Source organism: Anomaloglossus baeobatrachus, chromosome 4, assembly GCF_048569485.1.
Source record: "Anomaloglossus baeobatrachus isolate aAnoBae1 chromosome 4, aAnoBae1.hap1, whole genome shotgun sequence".
Taxonomy (NCBI): domain Eukaryota; kingdom Metazoa; phylum Chordata; class Amphibia; order Anura; family Aromobatidae; genus Anomaloglossus; species Anomaloglossus baeobatrachus.
In genome coordinates, this window is record NC_134356.1 from 620,090,052 (window position 1) to 620,106,450 (window position 16,399).

Below are 16,399 nucleotides of genomic sequence, written 5' to 3' on the forward strand. Positions count from 1 at the left end.
GAGATGCCCAACAGCGGCCACAGGCAGGTGTGCGATGCCCAACAGCGGCCACAGGCAGGTGTGCGATGCCCAACAGCGGCCACAGGCAGGTGTGCGATGCCCAACAGCGGCCACAGGCAGGTGTGCGATGCCCAACAGCGGCCACAGGCAGGAGTGCGATGCCCAACAGCGGCCACAGGCAGGAGTGCGATGCCCAACAGCGGCCACAGGCAGGAGTGCGATGCCCAACAGCGACCACAGGCAGGAGTGCGATGCCCAACAGTGGCCACAGGCAGGAGTGCGATGCCCAACAGTGGCCACAGGCAGGAATGCGATGCCCAACAGCGGCCACAGGCAGGAATGCGATGCCCAACAGCGGCCACAGGCAGGAATGCGATGCCCAACAGCGGCCACAGGCAGGATTGCGATGCCCAACAGCGGCCACAGTCAGGAGTGCGATGCCCAACAGCGGCCACAGTCAGGAGTGCGATGCCCAACAGCGGCCACAGTCAGGAGTGCGATGCCCAACAGCGGCCACAGTCAGGAGTGCGATGCCCAACAGCGGCCACAGTCAGGAGTGCGATGCCCAACAGCGGCCACAGTCAGGAGTGCGATGCCCAACAGCGGCCACAGTCAGGAGTGCGATGCCCAACAGCGGCCACAGGCAGGAGTGCGATGCCCAACAGCGGCCACAGGCAGGAGTGCGATGCCCAACAGCGGCCACAGGCAGGAGTGCGATGCCCAACAGCGGCCACAGGCAGGAGTGCGATGCCCAACAGCGGCCACAGGCAGGAGTGCGATGCCCAACAGCGGCCACAGGCAGGAGTGCGATGCCCAACAGCGGCCACAGGCAGGAGTGCGATGCCCAACAGCGGCCACAGGCAGGAGTGCGATGCCCAACAGCGGCCACAGGCAGGAGTGCGATGCCCAACAGCGGCCACAGGCAGGAGTGCGATGCCCAACAGCGGCCACAGTCAGGAGTGCGATGCCCAACAGCGGCCACAGTCAGGAGTGCGATGCCCAACAGCGGCCACAGTCAGGAGTGCGATGCCCAACAGCGGCCACAGTCAGGAGTGCGATGCCCAACAGCGGCCACAGTCAGGAGTGCGATGCCCAACAGCGGCCACAGTCAGGAGTGCGATGCCCAACAGCGGCCACAGTCAGGAGTGCGATGCCCAACAGCGGCCACAGTCAGGAGTGCGATGCCCAACAGCGGCCACAGTCAGGAGTGCGATGCCCAACAGCGGCCACAGGCAGGAGTGCGATGCCCAACAGCGGCCACAGGCAGGAGTGCGATGCCCAACAGCGGCCACAGGCAGGAGTGCGATGCCCAACAGCGGCCACAGGCAGGAGTGCGATGCCCAACAGCGGCCACAGGCAGGAGTGCGATGCCCAACAGCGGCCACAGGCAGGAGTGCGATGCCCAACAGCGGCCACAGGCAGGAGTGCGATGCCCAACAGCGGCCACAGGCAGGAGTGCGATGCCCAACAGCGGCCACAGGCAGGAGTGCGATGCCCAACAGCGGCCACAGGCAGGAGTGCGATGCCCAACAGCGGCCACAGGCAGGAGTGCGATGCCCAACAGCGGCCACAGGCAGGAGTGCGATGCCCAACAGCGGCCACAGGCAGGAGTGCGATGCCCAACAGCGGCCACAGGCAGGAGTGCGATGCCCAACAGCGGCCACAGGCAGGAGTGCGATGCCCAACAGCGGCCACAGGCAGGAGTGCGATGCCCAACAGCGGCCACAGGCAGGAGTGCGATGCCCAACAGCGGCCACAGGCAGGAGTGCGATGCCCAACAGCGGCCACAGGCAGGAGTGCGATGCCCAACAGCGGCCACAGGCAGGAGTGCGATGCCCAACAGCGGCCACAGGCAGGAGTGCGATGCCCAACAGCGGCCACAGGCAGGAGTGCGATGCCCAACAGCGGCCACAGGCAGGAGTGCGATGCCCAACAGCGGCCACAGGCAGGAGTGCGGTGCCCAACAGCGGCCACAGGCAGGAGTGCGGTGCCCAACAGCGGCCACAGGCAGGAGTGCGGTGCCCAACAGCGGCCACAGGCAGGAGTGCGGTGCCCAACAGCGGCCACAGGCAGGAGTGCGGTGCCCAACAGCGGCCACAGGCAGGAGTGCGGTGCCCAACAGCGGCCACAGGCAGGAGTGCGGTGCCCAACAGCGGCCACAGGCAGGAGTGCGGTGCCCAACAGCGGCCACAGGCAGGAGTGCGGTGCCCAACAGCGGCCACAGGCAGGAGTGCGGTGCCCAACAGCGGCCACAGGCAGGAGTGCGATGCCCAACAGCGGCCACAGGCAGGAGTGCGATGCCCAACAGCGGCCACAGGCAGGAGTGCGATGCCCAACAGCGGCCACAGGCAGGAGTGCGATGCCCAACAGTGGCCACAGGCAGGAGTGCGGTGCCCAACAGTGGCCACAGGCAGGAGTGCGGTGCCCAACAGTGGCCACAGGCAGGAGTGCGGTGCCCAACAGTGGCCACAGGCAGGAGTGCGGTGCCCAACAGTGGCCACAGGCAGGAGTGCGGTGCCCAACAGTGGCCACAGGCAGGAGTGCGGTGCCCAACAGTGGCCACAGGCAGGAGTGCGGTGCCCAACAGTGGCCACAGGCAGGAGTGCGGTGCCCAACAGTGGCCACAGGCAGGAGTGCGGTGCCCAACAGTGGCCACAGGCAGGAGTGCGGTGCCCAACAGTGGCCACAGGCAGGAGTGCGGTGCCCAACAGTGGCCACAGGCAGGAGTGCGGTGCCCAACAGTGGCCACAGGCAGGAGTGCGGTGCCCAACAGTGGCCACAGGCAGGAGTGCGGTGCCCAACAGTGGCCACAGGCAGGAGTGCGGTGCCCAACAGTGGCCACAGGCAGGAGTGCGGTGCCCAACAGTGGCCACAGGCAGGAGTGCGGTGCCCAACAGTGGCCACAGGCAGGAGTGCGGTGCCCAACAGTGGCCACAGGCAGGAGTGCGGTGCCCAACAGGGGCCACAGGCAGGAGTGCGGTGCCCAACAGGGGCCACAGGCAGGAGTGCGGTGCCCAACAGGGGCCACAGGCAGGAGTGCGGTGCCCAACAGGGGCCACAGGCAGGAGTGCGGTGCCCAACAGGGGCCACAGGCAGGAGTGCGGTGCCCAACAGGGGCCACAGGCAGGAGTGCGGTGCCCAACAGGGGCCACAGGCAGGGGTGCGGTGCCCAACAGGGGCCACAGGCAGGAGTGCGGTGCCCAACGGGCCACAGGCAGGAGTGCGGTGCCCAACAGGGGCCACAGGCAGGAGTGCGGTGCCCAACAGGGGCCACAGGCAATAGTGCGGTGCCCAACAGGGGCCAACAGTGGTCACAATCAGGATGCACACCGACTTATCCATCTACCATAGGGATTTGTTGTAAAGAAGGGTGGTATGCATTTGTTTGCAGCGTGCCTCTGTATAGGTAATTGCAGTCTGCTGAGCTTTCCTATATTGTTATAGTAAAAGGAGCATACCGACCAGACCGAGGAAAAAGCTTGCAATGTTTCCTGCAGGCTGCGTGCGCAGACACAGTGGACTCCTAGCCTAAACCATACCTGCCGGAAGTGATGGCATGACTGTCTGATACTCGCTGCCCGATTCCCACAGTCAAGTTTAGTAGCTTTTTGGATGCTGCGTAGTACAGTGCAAGCACAGGGAATGGGATTAATAGAAGTGCCCACTATGCTACTTTTTACCACTGTGTACACTGACTTGCGGTGCCCGTGTCCTATCCAAAGCATGTCAATTTTTCGTGCAGAAACGCTTTAGTTTCCTGCACTGGAGAACGCAGGCACAAAGTGAAAATATACTCTGTCCAGAATGCCACATAACGCTGATCATGGGCACGTACCCTAAAGATTGACCAGATGGCGTAGGCTGGCCTCTGCTTTCCTGCAGTCAGGGAAAAGATGGCGCAGGCTGACTTCTGCCTACCTGCAGTCAGAGAGAAGGTGGCGCAGGCTGACCTCTGCTTTCCTGCAGCCAAAGAAAAGATGGCGCAGGCTGGCTAGACTAGGAAGTAAAAGGATTTTGGCCTCAAAACACTGTCATGAAAGGGTTAAAGCGGCGTCATTACATCCTTAGCCTCCATTTACGTCGTTATCTCCAGACTGAACTCCTTGTGTCTCTTTGCAGTCTGCAGTGATGGAGCCGGAGCTGTCTGACCGCTATGACCACGCATTGCTGGGCATCCTCCAACACGTGGGAAACATCCAGGACTTTTTAAATGTTTACTTTGGATTCTTGTACCGGAAGACGGACTTTTACCGACTGCTTGTAGGCCCCCAGAACCGGATGGGATTCCCCCCAGGTACCGCACAAAACATGGTGCTGCAGGTGAGTAGCCGGTTATTATGGAGCGCATCGTCCTCTATGTAATCCTGGTAAAAACACATCCCCTATCATCTGTCAGGCATTCAAAAGCTACGAGCGTCTGGCCATGCAGGACCACGAGCAGAGGGTGCAGAGTTTCCAGGAAACGTTAAAAAAAAAGGTGGAAATGCTATCAGAGAGCAGCGACGCCCCAGGAGCGGCAGAAGAAGTGGTCCTAGAAGCATCAGCAGAAGCAAGTCCAGTAAATCCGGAAGAGCCTATTGTACCGGAACCACAAGAGACCGCCCAGGCCAGTGCAAGTAACACGGAGGACGCCGCTGCTGAACCCCAGTAAAGTACCACAATATATCATATTATACAATGTGTCCATATAGCCTGTATATAGTCTTCTATTCTATGTATATTTACTGCTCTTGATACTTAGAGGTTGTCCACTTTTTTACATTGATGGTATCCTTTGGATAGGTCATCAGTGTTTCATCGTCCGGGGTCTGACTCCCCGCGCCCCCGCCGATCAGATGTTCCTAGCCTCGGCGGCGGCGGCGGCAGCAGCTAGCTGGAAATGTTCCGTTCCGGAGCTGCTCAGTATTCTGATAGTGGCCGTGGCCGGGTACTGCACATCCACCTTCCATTCTAACATGTGCAGTACCCGGCTGCGGCCGCTATCAGAAGACTGAGCAGCTCCAGAACTGAGCATTTCTGGCTGCCTGCTGCTGCCATCACCTGGACCGGGAAAAGCTGATCGGCGGGGGTGCGGAGTGTCAGATACCATCAATGTAAAAAAAAAGTGGACAACCCCATAAAGTACAAGCCGCTTTACACGCTGCGATGTTGCTAGCGATTGCACCCGCCCCCGTCGTGCGTGCGTCACGGGCAAATCGCTGCCCGTGGCGAACAATATCGCTAGTACGCGTCACACGCACATACCTTCCTAACGACGTCGCTGTGGCCGCCGAACAAACTTTTTTTTTTTTTTTTTTTTAAGGGGGAGGTTTGTGCGGCGTCATAGGGACGTCACACAGCGGCCCGCCAAGAGAAGCGGAGGGGCGGAGAGCAGCGCATTAACGTCACTCCCACCTCGTTGCCGGAGGACGCAGGAACGCTGTTGTTCGTCGTTTCCGGGGTGTCACACGTAGCGATGTGTGCTGCCTCAGGAACGACAAACAACCTGCGTCCTAAAAGATCAACGATTTTTTTGGAAAGGAACGACGTGTCAACAATCAACGATTTTTCCCTTTTTTCGGATCGTTAGCGGTCGCACGTAGGTGTCACACGCAACAGCGTTGCTAACGACGCCGGATGTGCGTCACGAATTCCGTGACCCCAGCGATATCTCGTTAGCGATATCGTTGCATGTAACGGGGCCTTTAGACTAATAAAAGTGAACGGCAGATACATTGCCCCCCCCCCATCGTTTTAGTCTACACCACTTGCTACATGTTCTTTGAGGGATTATCCAGCATCCTTAGTTCCAAATTGGGAGGAGTCATGCCATGCTGACATCCTCCTGATGGATATTGACAAGTCAGACAGGTGGGGATAGATAGCAAGACCTGACCCACATATTCCCTTCCTGTTGCACCTGTCAATCAAATAGCACTGCATTGCTGGAACTTTACTTCCACATATTTCTGAAATAAAACATCCAATATCTGAATAAAACCTATGCTTACATTCAGCATCCTAGCACCAGTATAGCACTGGCTTTACTTTATATATGAAAATCCTGCTGGTTGGTTCCGTTTAAGTCTCCTCTTAGCCTTCATTTTTGGAAGCTAAACATTCCCAGATCTTTTAACCGTTCTTTATATGATATAGTTTGCAGTCCACTCACCATCTGGTAGCTCTTCTCTAAACTTGCTCCAGTATTCGTTCTCCTTTTTAAAATGTGGTGCCCAGAACTGGCCACAGTATTCCAAATTCTAAATGAGGTCTGTCCAAAGAGTAGTATGGGGGTAATTACTTCATGTGATCTAGACTCTATACTTCTCTTAATACATCCCAGAATTGCGTTTGCCTTTTTTGCTGCTGCGTCACACTGTTGACTCATGTGCAGTCTGTGATCTATTAGCATACCCAATTCTTTTTCACACGTGATGTTGCTTAGTTCTGTTCCTCCCATTCTGAAAATATTATCTTTGTTTTTCTTCCCCAGATGTAGAATTTTGCATTTCTCCCTATTAAATACCATTCTATAGGTCGCTGCCTATTGTTCCAGCTTATCTAGAGACTTCTGAATCCTTTCTCTGTCTTCTCTAGAATTAGCTTTCCCTCATAGCATTGCATCGTCTGCAAATTTGATTAGTTTCCTTACAGTTCCCTTATCTAGATCATTTATAAAAATGTTGACCAACACTGGGACCAACACAGAGCCTTGTGGTCCCCACTTGAAACACCCTACAAATTGGATGTACTACCAGTTATTACCACTCTTTGAATACAATCAATGAGCCAGTTATGAATCCACCTAACAGTAGCCTTGTCATTCCCATACTTGGTCAATCTAATGTATAAAGCTGAATTTGTGTATGTCCGGGATTGGCATCTGCACCGTTGCAGCTACAGCCACAAATTTTTTCACACTCGCACTTCTGGACCCCGAGAGCGTCATAGGCTATGTTTTGAGGGGAAATTTTAACCCTGCGCTTTACAGTTATTCACCAAAAAACCTGCCTCCATTAAAGCGAATGGAGCTGGAAGCCACAGTGCAGCCAGAACTTCAGAAGAATGCGCAGCCACGCCCTTAAATGGAATGTTGGCGTGTCACAATGCAGCCAGGCAAAGAGACAGACACAGACAGGGAAAGAGGCAGACACAGTCAGGGTAAGAGACAGACATAAAGAGACAGACTGACAGGGAAAGAGACTGAGACAGGGAAAGAGACTGAGACAGGGAAAGAGACTGAGACAGGGAAAGAGACTGAGACAGGGAAAGAGACTGAGACAGGGAAAGAGACTGAGACAGGGAAAGAGACTGAGACAGGGAAAGAGACTGAGACAGGGAAAGAGACTGAGACAGGGAAAGAGACTGAGACAGGGAAAGAGACTGAGACAGGGAAAGAGACTGAGACAGGGAAAGAGACTGAGACAGGGAAAGAGACTGAGACAGGGAAAGAGACTGAGACAGGGAAAGAGACTGAGACAGGGAAAGAGACTGAGACAGGGAAAGAGACTGAGACAGGGAAAGAGACTGAGACAGGGAAAGAGACTGAGACAGGGAAAGAGACAGACATAATTACATTTATATCTATTTGTTTTGTGTTTTTTGTGTGCAGAATACATTTTTGTTAATACATTCTGTTTTGTTAACAGCAGTTATTAACCCGGGCGAAGCCGGGTAGTTCAGCTAGTTTTTCAATATGGATGGTATGAGATACTTTATTAAATGCTTTGCTGAAGTCGAGATATACTATATCTACCACATTTCCCTGATCTACCCGGTCAGTGATTCCATCATAGAAGGAAATTAGATTAGTCTGGCATGACTTGTTTGCAAGGGGGGCATAATTTAGGGTGATGCAATCCAAGTTATGCATCCACATCTTAAACCTGTCTGCATTCCAAATCATGAGTCGTTTGTCAGCATGTATGCTATTCATCCACACGGGTCAGAGATGACCACGGATCTGGTTAGGAAATATGACTGCTGTAATTACGGAAGTTCAGATACATTTAAAGAAATCAGTTGGCTTGGAGCCAAGAATATGTAACACGTATTGGGTAAATGGCAAAAAGAGCTTATTCTGAGATATATACAGTACAGACCAAAAGTTTGGACACACCTCATTCAACGAGTTTTCTTTATTTTCATGACTCTGAAAATTGTAGATTCCCATTGAAGGCATCAAAACTATGAATAAACACATGTGGAATGAAATACTTAACAAAAAAAATGTGTGAAACAACTGAAAATATGTCTTATATTCTGGGTTCTTCAAAGTAGCCACCGTTTGCTTTGATTACTGCTTTGCACACTCTTGGCATTCTCTTGATGAGCTTCAAGAGGTAGTCACCGGAAATGGTTCTCACTTCACAGGTGTGCCCTGTCAGGTTTAATAAGTGAGATTTCTTGCCTTATAAATGGGGTTGGGACCATCAGTTGTGCAAAAGTCTGGTGGATACACAGCTGATAGTCCTACTGAATAGACTGTTAGCTGCTTTTTTCTTGCCAAAATACAAATTCTAAGTAAAGAAAAACGAGTGGCCATCATTACTTTAAGAAACGAAGGTCAGTCAGTCCGAAAAATTGGGAAAACTTTGAAAGTGTCCCCAAGTGCAGTGGCAAAAACCATCAAACACTACAAAGAAACTGGCTCACATGAGGACCACCCCAGGAAAGGAAGACCAAGATCACCTCTGCTGCGGAGGATAAGTTTATCCGAGTCACCAGCCTCAGAAATCACAGGTTAACAGCAGCTCAGATTAGAGACCAGGTCAATGCCACACAGAGTTCTAGCAGCAGACACATCTCTAGAACAACTGTTAAGAGGAGACTTTGTGCAGCAGGCCTTCATAGTAAAATAGCTGCTAGGAAACCACTGCTAAGGACAGGCAACAAGCAGAAGAGACTTGTTTGGGCTAAAGAACACAAGGAATGGACATTAGACCAGTGGAAATCTGTGCTTTGGTCTGATGAGTCCAAATTTGAGATCTTTAGATCCAACCACCGTGTCTTTGTGCAAAGCAGAAAAGGTGAACGGATGGACTCTACATGCCTGGTTCCCACCGTGAAGCATGGAGGAGGAGGTGTGATGGTGTGGGGGTGCTTTGCTGGTGACATTGTTAGGGATTTATTCAAAATTGAAGGCATACTGAACCAGCATGGCTACCACAGCATCTTGCAGCGGCATGCTATTCCATCCGGTTTGCGTTTAGTTGGATCATCATTTATTTTTCAACAGGACAATGACCCCAAACACCCTCCAGGCTGTGTAAGGGCTATTTGACTAAGAAGGAGAGTGATGGGGTGCTATGCAAGAGGACCTGGCCTCCACAGTCACCAGACCTGAACCCAATCGAGATGGTTTGGGGTGATCTGGACCGCAGAGTGAAGGCAAAAGGGCCAACAAGTGCTAAGCAGCTCTGGGAACTCCTTCAAGACTGTTGGAAGACCATTTCCGGTGACTACCTCTTGAAGCTCCCATTTGATTTATGGAGCATCCATTTTTGGAGCACTTATTGCGGACGCCATGCTGCATTTTCACAGCCCCTGAGGTGCCAACACAGCATAAAATTCCCACAAGTGATGCCACTTTGGAAATTATATGCTTTGAGGAATTTCTGTTGGAGGGGGGGGAAGCATTTTTTTTTTTTTTTCCAAACAATTTTTATTGGTTTTACAAGTTCTTTTCAATACCGTAGCAAAAGTAATATGTTTTACAAAAAACAAGAATTCAGCTGTCAATATGTACCATTGAAAGGGGTAAAATCCCCTCTCTATCTCAAATCACAATTCAGATTACATTGACAGATAATAAATCAGAATTAGAAAATCCGAACGTAACATACATGAAACAAACCCTTTAGCCCCTGTGCCATTCTTTAATATTTCTAATGTCAATGCCGTGCCTTGATGATGTCATACCATCTCGCCTTTGTCCCTCACCTGGGTCCCCGCTAGGTAGTCCTCAGCTTTCCCAAGCTATCCTGGATTTCATTTAGGAGGTACCACTCCGTATGCCTGAAAGGTGTCACTAAATGGTTTATTTCTTCCTGTTTGAAATAGACTTCTATAAAAGCTTTCCACCTCCCAAAAAACTTGGTTGTCATATTATCCTTGTCCCTTTCTGCTTCTAATTTCTCCAGCCTCAAAAGATTATGTAGTTCACCAATGACTTCCCCAGTGGATGATGCCTCCTCCTGTATCCAGTGCCTTAGGATGCATCTTTTAGCTATCATGGCTATGTCATGTATGATTGCAAATGTCTTTTTGTCCTGCGTGTTCAATCCCCCTCTGACTCCACCCTCTAAAAAATGGAAGATCCACACCATTAACTCTGGTTTGCAGGAAATTTTCCATGTTGTCTGAACTAAAGCTATGACTTGATTCCAGAACCTCTTTATTGAGCTGCATTCCCACAAACCATGCAGCATGTCTGTTTTTTCTTTGTGGCACTTAGGACACCGTGCCACTCTGCCCGGAATGTTGAAGCCCAAAACAGCCCTGTGTAATATCCTAAATTGGGTGTCTCTCCAGCTCTCGTTAGGCTACTTTCACACATCCGGTTTGAGCCCTGCGGCTCAATCCGGCTGTGAAAACTATGCAACGGATGCGGTGAAAACACCGCATCCTTTGCATCAGTTTTTACATGCGGCCGGTCCGGTTTTTTCCGGTTGCGGCATGCTACTGAGCATGCGCAGTGGAAAATACCGCATGCGGCGACCGGATGCGGTTTTTTCCGCATCGCGCCGCATCCGGCCTCCATAGGGATGCATTGAAAAATGCGCCGCAGCGGCCGGATGCGGCGCGATGCGGTGTTTTTTGCCGGAGCAAAAAACGTTGCAGGGTACGTTCGATCCGGCCGCCGCATCGGCTAAATCTGCCGCATGCGGCAAAAACCGGACCGAACGCAAGCCCCTGCGGCACAATACGGCACTAATGTAAGTCAATGCAATAAAAACCGCAATCGGCGTTACAAAAGCCGGTTGCGGTTTTTATGCACAACGCCGTATTGTGCCGCAGAGCACAAATCCGGATGTGTGAAAGTACCCTTAGTGACTTGTTTCCTCATCTGAACCCATCCTTTCAGTATGACCTCCACTACTTCTTGTCCTTTCAGTTGTTTTTCCCATGCTAGAAGTGTACGACTATCTTCCCTAGATATTAGCACACCTCTAAATATTCGGTATATTCGAGAAACGTTTACATTTGTTACACTACATCCCATAAGCTCGTCAATCATACTCTTGTTCAGTTCCCTTCCAATCTCACCAAGCTCTCTCATTATTCCATGCTTCAATTGTTCGTACTGAATAATGTGGAGGCCGTTGAGATTGTATTTATCAAGAACTTCCCGACCTATCATCCATCTTCTCTCTTCCACATTCATGACATCTATCATTCTCCTGATGCCCTTCTCTTTCCATTTGAGGAATAACTTATTCTCTCTCCCCTGGGGAAAGTTTGGTGATGCCCAAGGATTTAGGTATTTTGATACCTTCCATGAAAGTCCCAATTTCCGTCTAACCAATCTCCAGGCCAGCATAGTGTCTCGGAGTATAACAGAGTTTCTTATATGACCTTCAACCTTGGGCAGTGGGGAGTGTAGAATGGACGTCAGGTCCCATGGTTCTGCATACTTGAGTTCCGTTCCATAATCTGAGTGCCTGCTCGTTCCTCTAAGCCAGTCAATCACGTGTCTCATGATGCACACAATGTTATACCCTCTGACATCCGGGAAATTTATCCCTCCCTCCTCCACTGACTTCATCAGCGTGCGCAGTTTTATTCTGGGTTTCTTTCCCCTCCAAACAAAATCTGCATACGCTGAATTGAGTCTGTTAACATCCTTTAGTGTTATCAATAGAGGGATCGTTTGGAAGGGGTACAGCAGCCTAGGAAAGCTCATCATTTTTATGAGGTGACATCTTGCCAATAATGGTAGGGGTAGCCCCTTCCAGCCCCTCAACTGATTAATGATTTTTCTGATCAGTGGGCCATAGTTCAGTTTATAAATTGATTCCGCCGTCCTCCCTATATACACTCCCAGGTACTTTACTGATGAGTGAGCTATAGGGATCCCATTTACATGGCCCTCCCTTGGGTTTCCCCCAGTTGGTCCTTTACCTCCGCTCAGAAATAAGAGCTTGTATTTCTTTTTGTTTAACTTAAAGCCTGAAAAGGCACCAAATTTTTCAATCATGTCAAGTGTCCAGGGCAGGTCCGCAACAGGGTCCCCCATGTATAAAATCACGTCATCGGCGAAAAGCGCTAACTTCATCTCTATTCCCCTTATGTTGATCCCTTTAAAACTATTGTGACCCTGCAGCACTCTTGATAGGGGTTCAATTGCCAGGTTAAATAGTAAGGGGGATAGCGGGCATCCCTGTCTCGTCCCTTTCATCAGGGGAAACACGTCAGACAAAAATCCCGGGGTGTGAATCCTTGCTCCCGAGTTGGCATACAAATTGTTAATGTAAAGTCTCATCCTACCTAAGATCCCTGCGGCCTCCATCACCTTGTCCAACCAGCTCCAGTTAACATTATCGAACGCTTTCTCAGCGTCAAGTGTGACTAATGCAGGGCTTGCCCTTCCCTCCGTACGCCCCAGTCTAACCGCATCAACCACTAAAATCGTCTTTCTAATATTGGTCACTGCATTTCTCCCTTTTATAAACCCTATCTGGTGTTCTGAAATTAATCTAGGTAAGACTGTGGCCAATCTGTCAGCCATGATTTTAGACATTATTTTTAAGTCCTGGTTGATGAGCGAAATGGGTCTATAGCTCGAGGGGTCGTCCAGGTCTTTGGTTCCCTTAAGTATTAATTTAATGTATGCTATATTAGCAATTTTAGGGATTTCTGCTCCTCCCAGAATCGCATTAAAGACCGAAGTTAAATCCGGTGAAATCTGGTCCTTGAGAGCTTTATAAAATTCGCTATTAAAACCATCGGGCCCTGGCGCCTTGTTAGTGCTAAGTTCCCCAATTACTTTTGAAACCTCCTCCTCCGTAATGTCTGCATTTAGGGCTTCCCGTTCCTCCTCTGTTAAGCTAGGTAGTTGGGCTTGTCGTAACCACTCCGACTCGTCAGTCATGTCGTTCTGTCCTGGCCCGTACAACTTTCTGTAATATTCTCCCAGCACCTTATTAATTTCCTTGGGATCCGAAGTCACCCCCCCACCTTTCGTTTTCAATGTAGAGATTACCGTCATTTTTCTGTTACCCCTTGCTAGATTTGCCAACATCCTCCCCGCCTTATTACCAAATCTATGAAGATCCGCCTCTTTATGTGACCAAAATAATTGCTCCTTTTTTTTTGCCCACTCGTCAAAGTCTCTCTTGGCTGCCAACCACCTATCTTTTGCCATGCTAGATCTGTCCGTCAGATAATTAGTATACGCTAGTCGCACTGCCTCGCTGTGCAGGTTGTAGTTCACATTCGTCTTCCGTTTGACCATGGCCGCATACCCCACCAAGCGTCCTCTCAAGACCGCTTTCGCAGTTTCCCAAAATAATATCGGGGTCACCCTGTGGTCCTTGTTATCCTCTGAGAACTCCTCCCACCATTCTTTTATTGTCTTGCGAAAATTGTCCTGTCTAAGGAGAAACGACGGGAATCTCCAAATAAAATCTGATCCTCTCTTGAATTTCTCTCTAAGGCCCACTCTCACCGGGCTATGATCTGAGATCACCATACTCTCAATCGTGCAGTTTTGCACACCACTCGCAAGTTCCATAGACAACCAAATCTGGTCTATGCGAGACCAACTGTTGTGCGGGTGAGAGAAGTGAGTATATTCTCTATCATGTGGGTGGTTTAGTCTCCAGATGTCTTTTAAGCCTACATCCTCCAGTGAGACATCTCTGTGGATTGCACCTTTATCCCCGGATCCTGACTCACCCTCTCCCTTGCTTCTATCCTCCACCGAGTCTGGCACTGCATTGAAGTCCCCCGCCACTATGATGTTAGGTTCCCTGTCCGAGAGGATTATGGCTTTTATGGTGTCATGAAACTGATTCTGCTTCGAGTTTGGGCCATAGATATTATATATGCTGAGTGTTCCCGCTGGGCTATTGATTGCTGCCATCTTCCCTGGTCATCCGCTTCCTGAGCCACTACTTCATGTCTAAGCTGTTTGTTTATCAAAATCATTGTGCCCGCCTTCCTTCCTTGTGCCGCTGCCCCATATACTGAACCCACCCAATATTTTTTCATGCGAAAGAAACCTTCCCTCCCCAAGTGAGTTTCTTGTAGTAGGGCAATATCTGTTTTTAATCTTTTCAAGTGTCTTAATATCATCGCTCGTTTGTTAGGTGATCTTAGGCCCTTAACATTCCACGTTGTTAGTTGCACCATGTTTGTCTAGATAATTTGCTCTTATCAATACCGCCCTTCAGGTCCCCAACTGTGGGAGAGACACGACTATCATTATAGCCTTCACACGTGATTCCACCAGAATGGCATTTCTTTTCCCCAACTTGTATGTAAACTCTTAAACAACATATGTAAAGTACAAGTCCTACAACAATAGAACAAGTTATCCCTTTGAAGGGACTTTCGGCATTTTTTGCCATGCTAGTGACTTCCCTTCTTCCTGACCAAAATATGAGTCTCCCTAGTCACCCCCCTGATAGACAGGTTCAGTGCTCTATCCCCCGCGTAAAACACAACGGCCTGAAGCAATGGGCAAGAATTAAAACATTATGTTATAAGTGGTAAGACCTTACAGAGAGTTCATCTACTGGATTAGTCCTGGTTTTGTGGGACCTTCCTGCCAACCTGGTCGTACCCACTGTATTTGGATCTGTAAAGCAATCCACAGAGAGAGAAGAGAAGAACAGAGAAGGAGAGAGAGAAGAGCCGAGCAAAGAGAGAGAGAGAGAGAAGAACACAGCCGAGAAGCGAGAGAGAGAGAGAAAAAGCAGAGAGAAGAAGAGAGAGACGAAGAGCAGTACTAGGAAGAAGGAAAGAGAGGGAAAGCCGGGAAGGGCATAAAAGAGAGAGAGAGAAGAGAAACAACGAGGAGAGAAAAGAGAGGAAGGAAGGAAGAGGAGAGAAGAGAAAACACTCCGGAGACAATACAGAAGAGAGAAGGGAGGAGGCAGGGAAGACAAGAGAGAAGAAGAGGAAGAAGAGAGGAGAAAAAAAAAAAAAAAAAAAGGGGGGGGAGAGTAGGTCACTTGGTTAGTTCCCCCTCAGTCCCCCTCACGCTGGCTCATCCCTCTCGGCTCGGCCACCTTCTTTAATCAAGGGGGGCAGATAAGGACCAGTAGAGGTCAATTCAAGAGTCATAGTGTGTCTCGGCGGCTCTCAAGAACGCTGCTCCCCAGAGCCCTTCCCAGGGCCAGGCTGTTGGGCTGGGCTGCGACTCCCCTCTCCGCTGGTCTCGGGTTGTGTTTGCCTGCCGCGTCGATCATCTTCTCCTCCCGAACCTGTAGGGGAACCTTTTCTGTAGTTTCCTCCTCCATTAGATCTCCTCTCCTGTCCCTCCGTCCGGTTTCCGTTATGTTCTGACATGAGGATATTTTCCGCTTCCTTGTGATCTTTGTAGTATGAGAACGAGCCATTGGAGTTCCTGACCTTTAATATTGCCGGGTAAAGTAGTTGGCATTTTATTCTTTTATTGTACAGAAATGTACACAGTTTACTGAAGTCCTTCCTCCGTTTGGACACATCAACGGAATAGTCCCCAAAGATCAGCAGTCTATTTCCTTGGTATTGTAAAGGCCGTTTTCGTTCTCTAAAGGCTTTCAAAATTTCCTCTTTGTGCTTGTAGTCAAGGTATTTGACTATCACCTGTCTGGCTCTTGGAGGGGGTTTAGTGCTTGAATTTTGTCCTTCTCCTTTGCTTGCCTCTTGCTCTCTCAATGGTCCCACTCTGTGGGCCCTTTCCACTCTAAATTTCGCTTTTATACCCAGCGCCTGTGGTAGTTCCGCCTCACAAATGCTGTCCAGCTGTCCAAGTGTTACCGATTCTGGCAGCCCCACAATGCGAAGATTGTTTCGTCTCGATCTGTTTTCTAGGTCCTCAGGTATTCATTAGATTTTACAAGAGTTGCTATCTGTTCTTGCATGGTCAGGATTGCCTCCTCAGAATTAGAGATTCTCTGCTCTGTTTCTATAAGTCTATTTGAATGGTCAGTCAATTGCTTCTGCAATGGCGGCTAGTGAAGTTTGTACGGCTGCCTCAATGGCTATTTTTATGTCTTTGGACAGGTGAGATGCTACTTCTATTGCCAATTTTTTATAGTCCATATGGAACTCTTGTACATGCTTATTTTGGTCAGCAGGTGGTGCTGTTTTCTTGGATCTTCTTGTTTGTGTTGAGCCTCTGCCTTCCTCTGGTGTCTTGTAGAATTGAGATGGCAGTGTATCCTGTTGCTTTTTGCCTCCTTTACAAGGGGTGCCAGAGATTGAGCTC

General features: G+C 50.2%; 1 protein-coding gene across 1 annotated transcript in view; it reads left to right on the top strand.

Moving 5' to 3' along the window:
• The window catches only part of NUDCD3 (NudC domain containing 3), a 75,912-nt gene that overhangs the window by 4,053 nt on the left and 55,460 nt on the right, over nt 1-16,399 (top strand). The window contains exons 2-3 of the mRNA XM_075346278.1: nt 4,120-4,320; nt 4,397-4,647. Of these exons, the coding sequence (XP_075202393.1) occupies nt 4,129-4,320; nt 4,397-4,647 (443 nt within the window). The 5' untranslated portion in view covers nt 4,120-4,128. The remainder of the gene's footprint in view (nt 1-4,119; nt 4,321-4,396; nt 4,648-16,399) is intronic.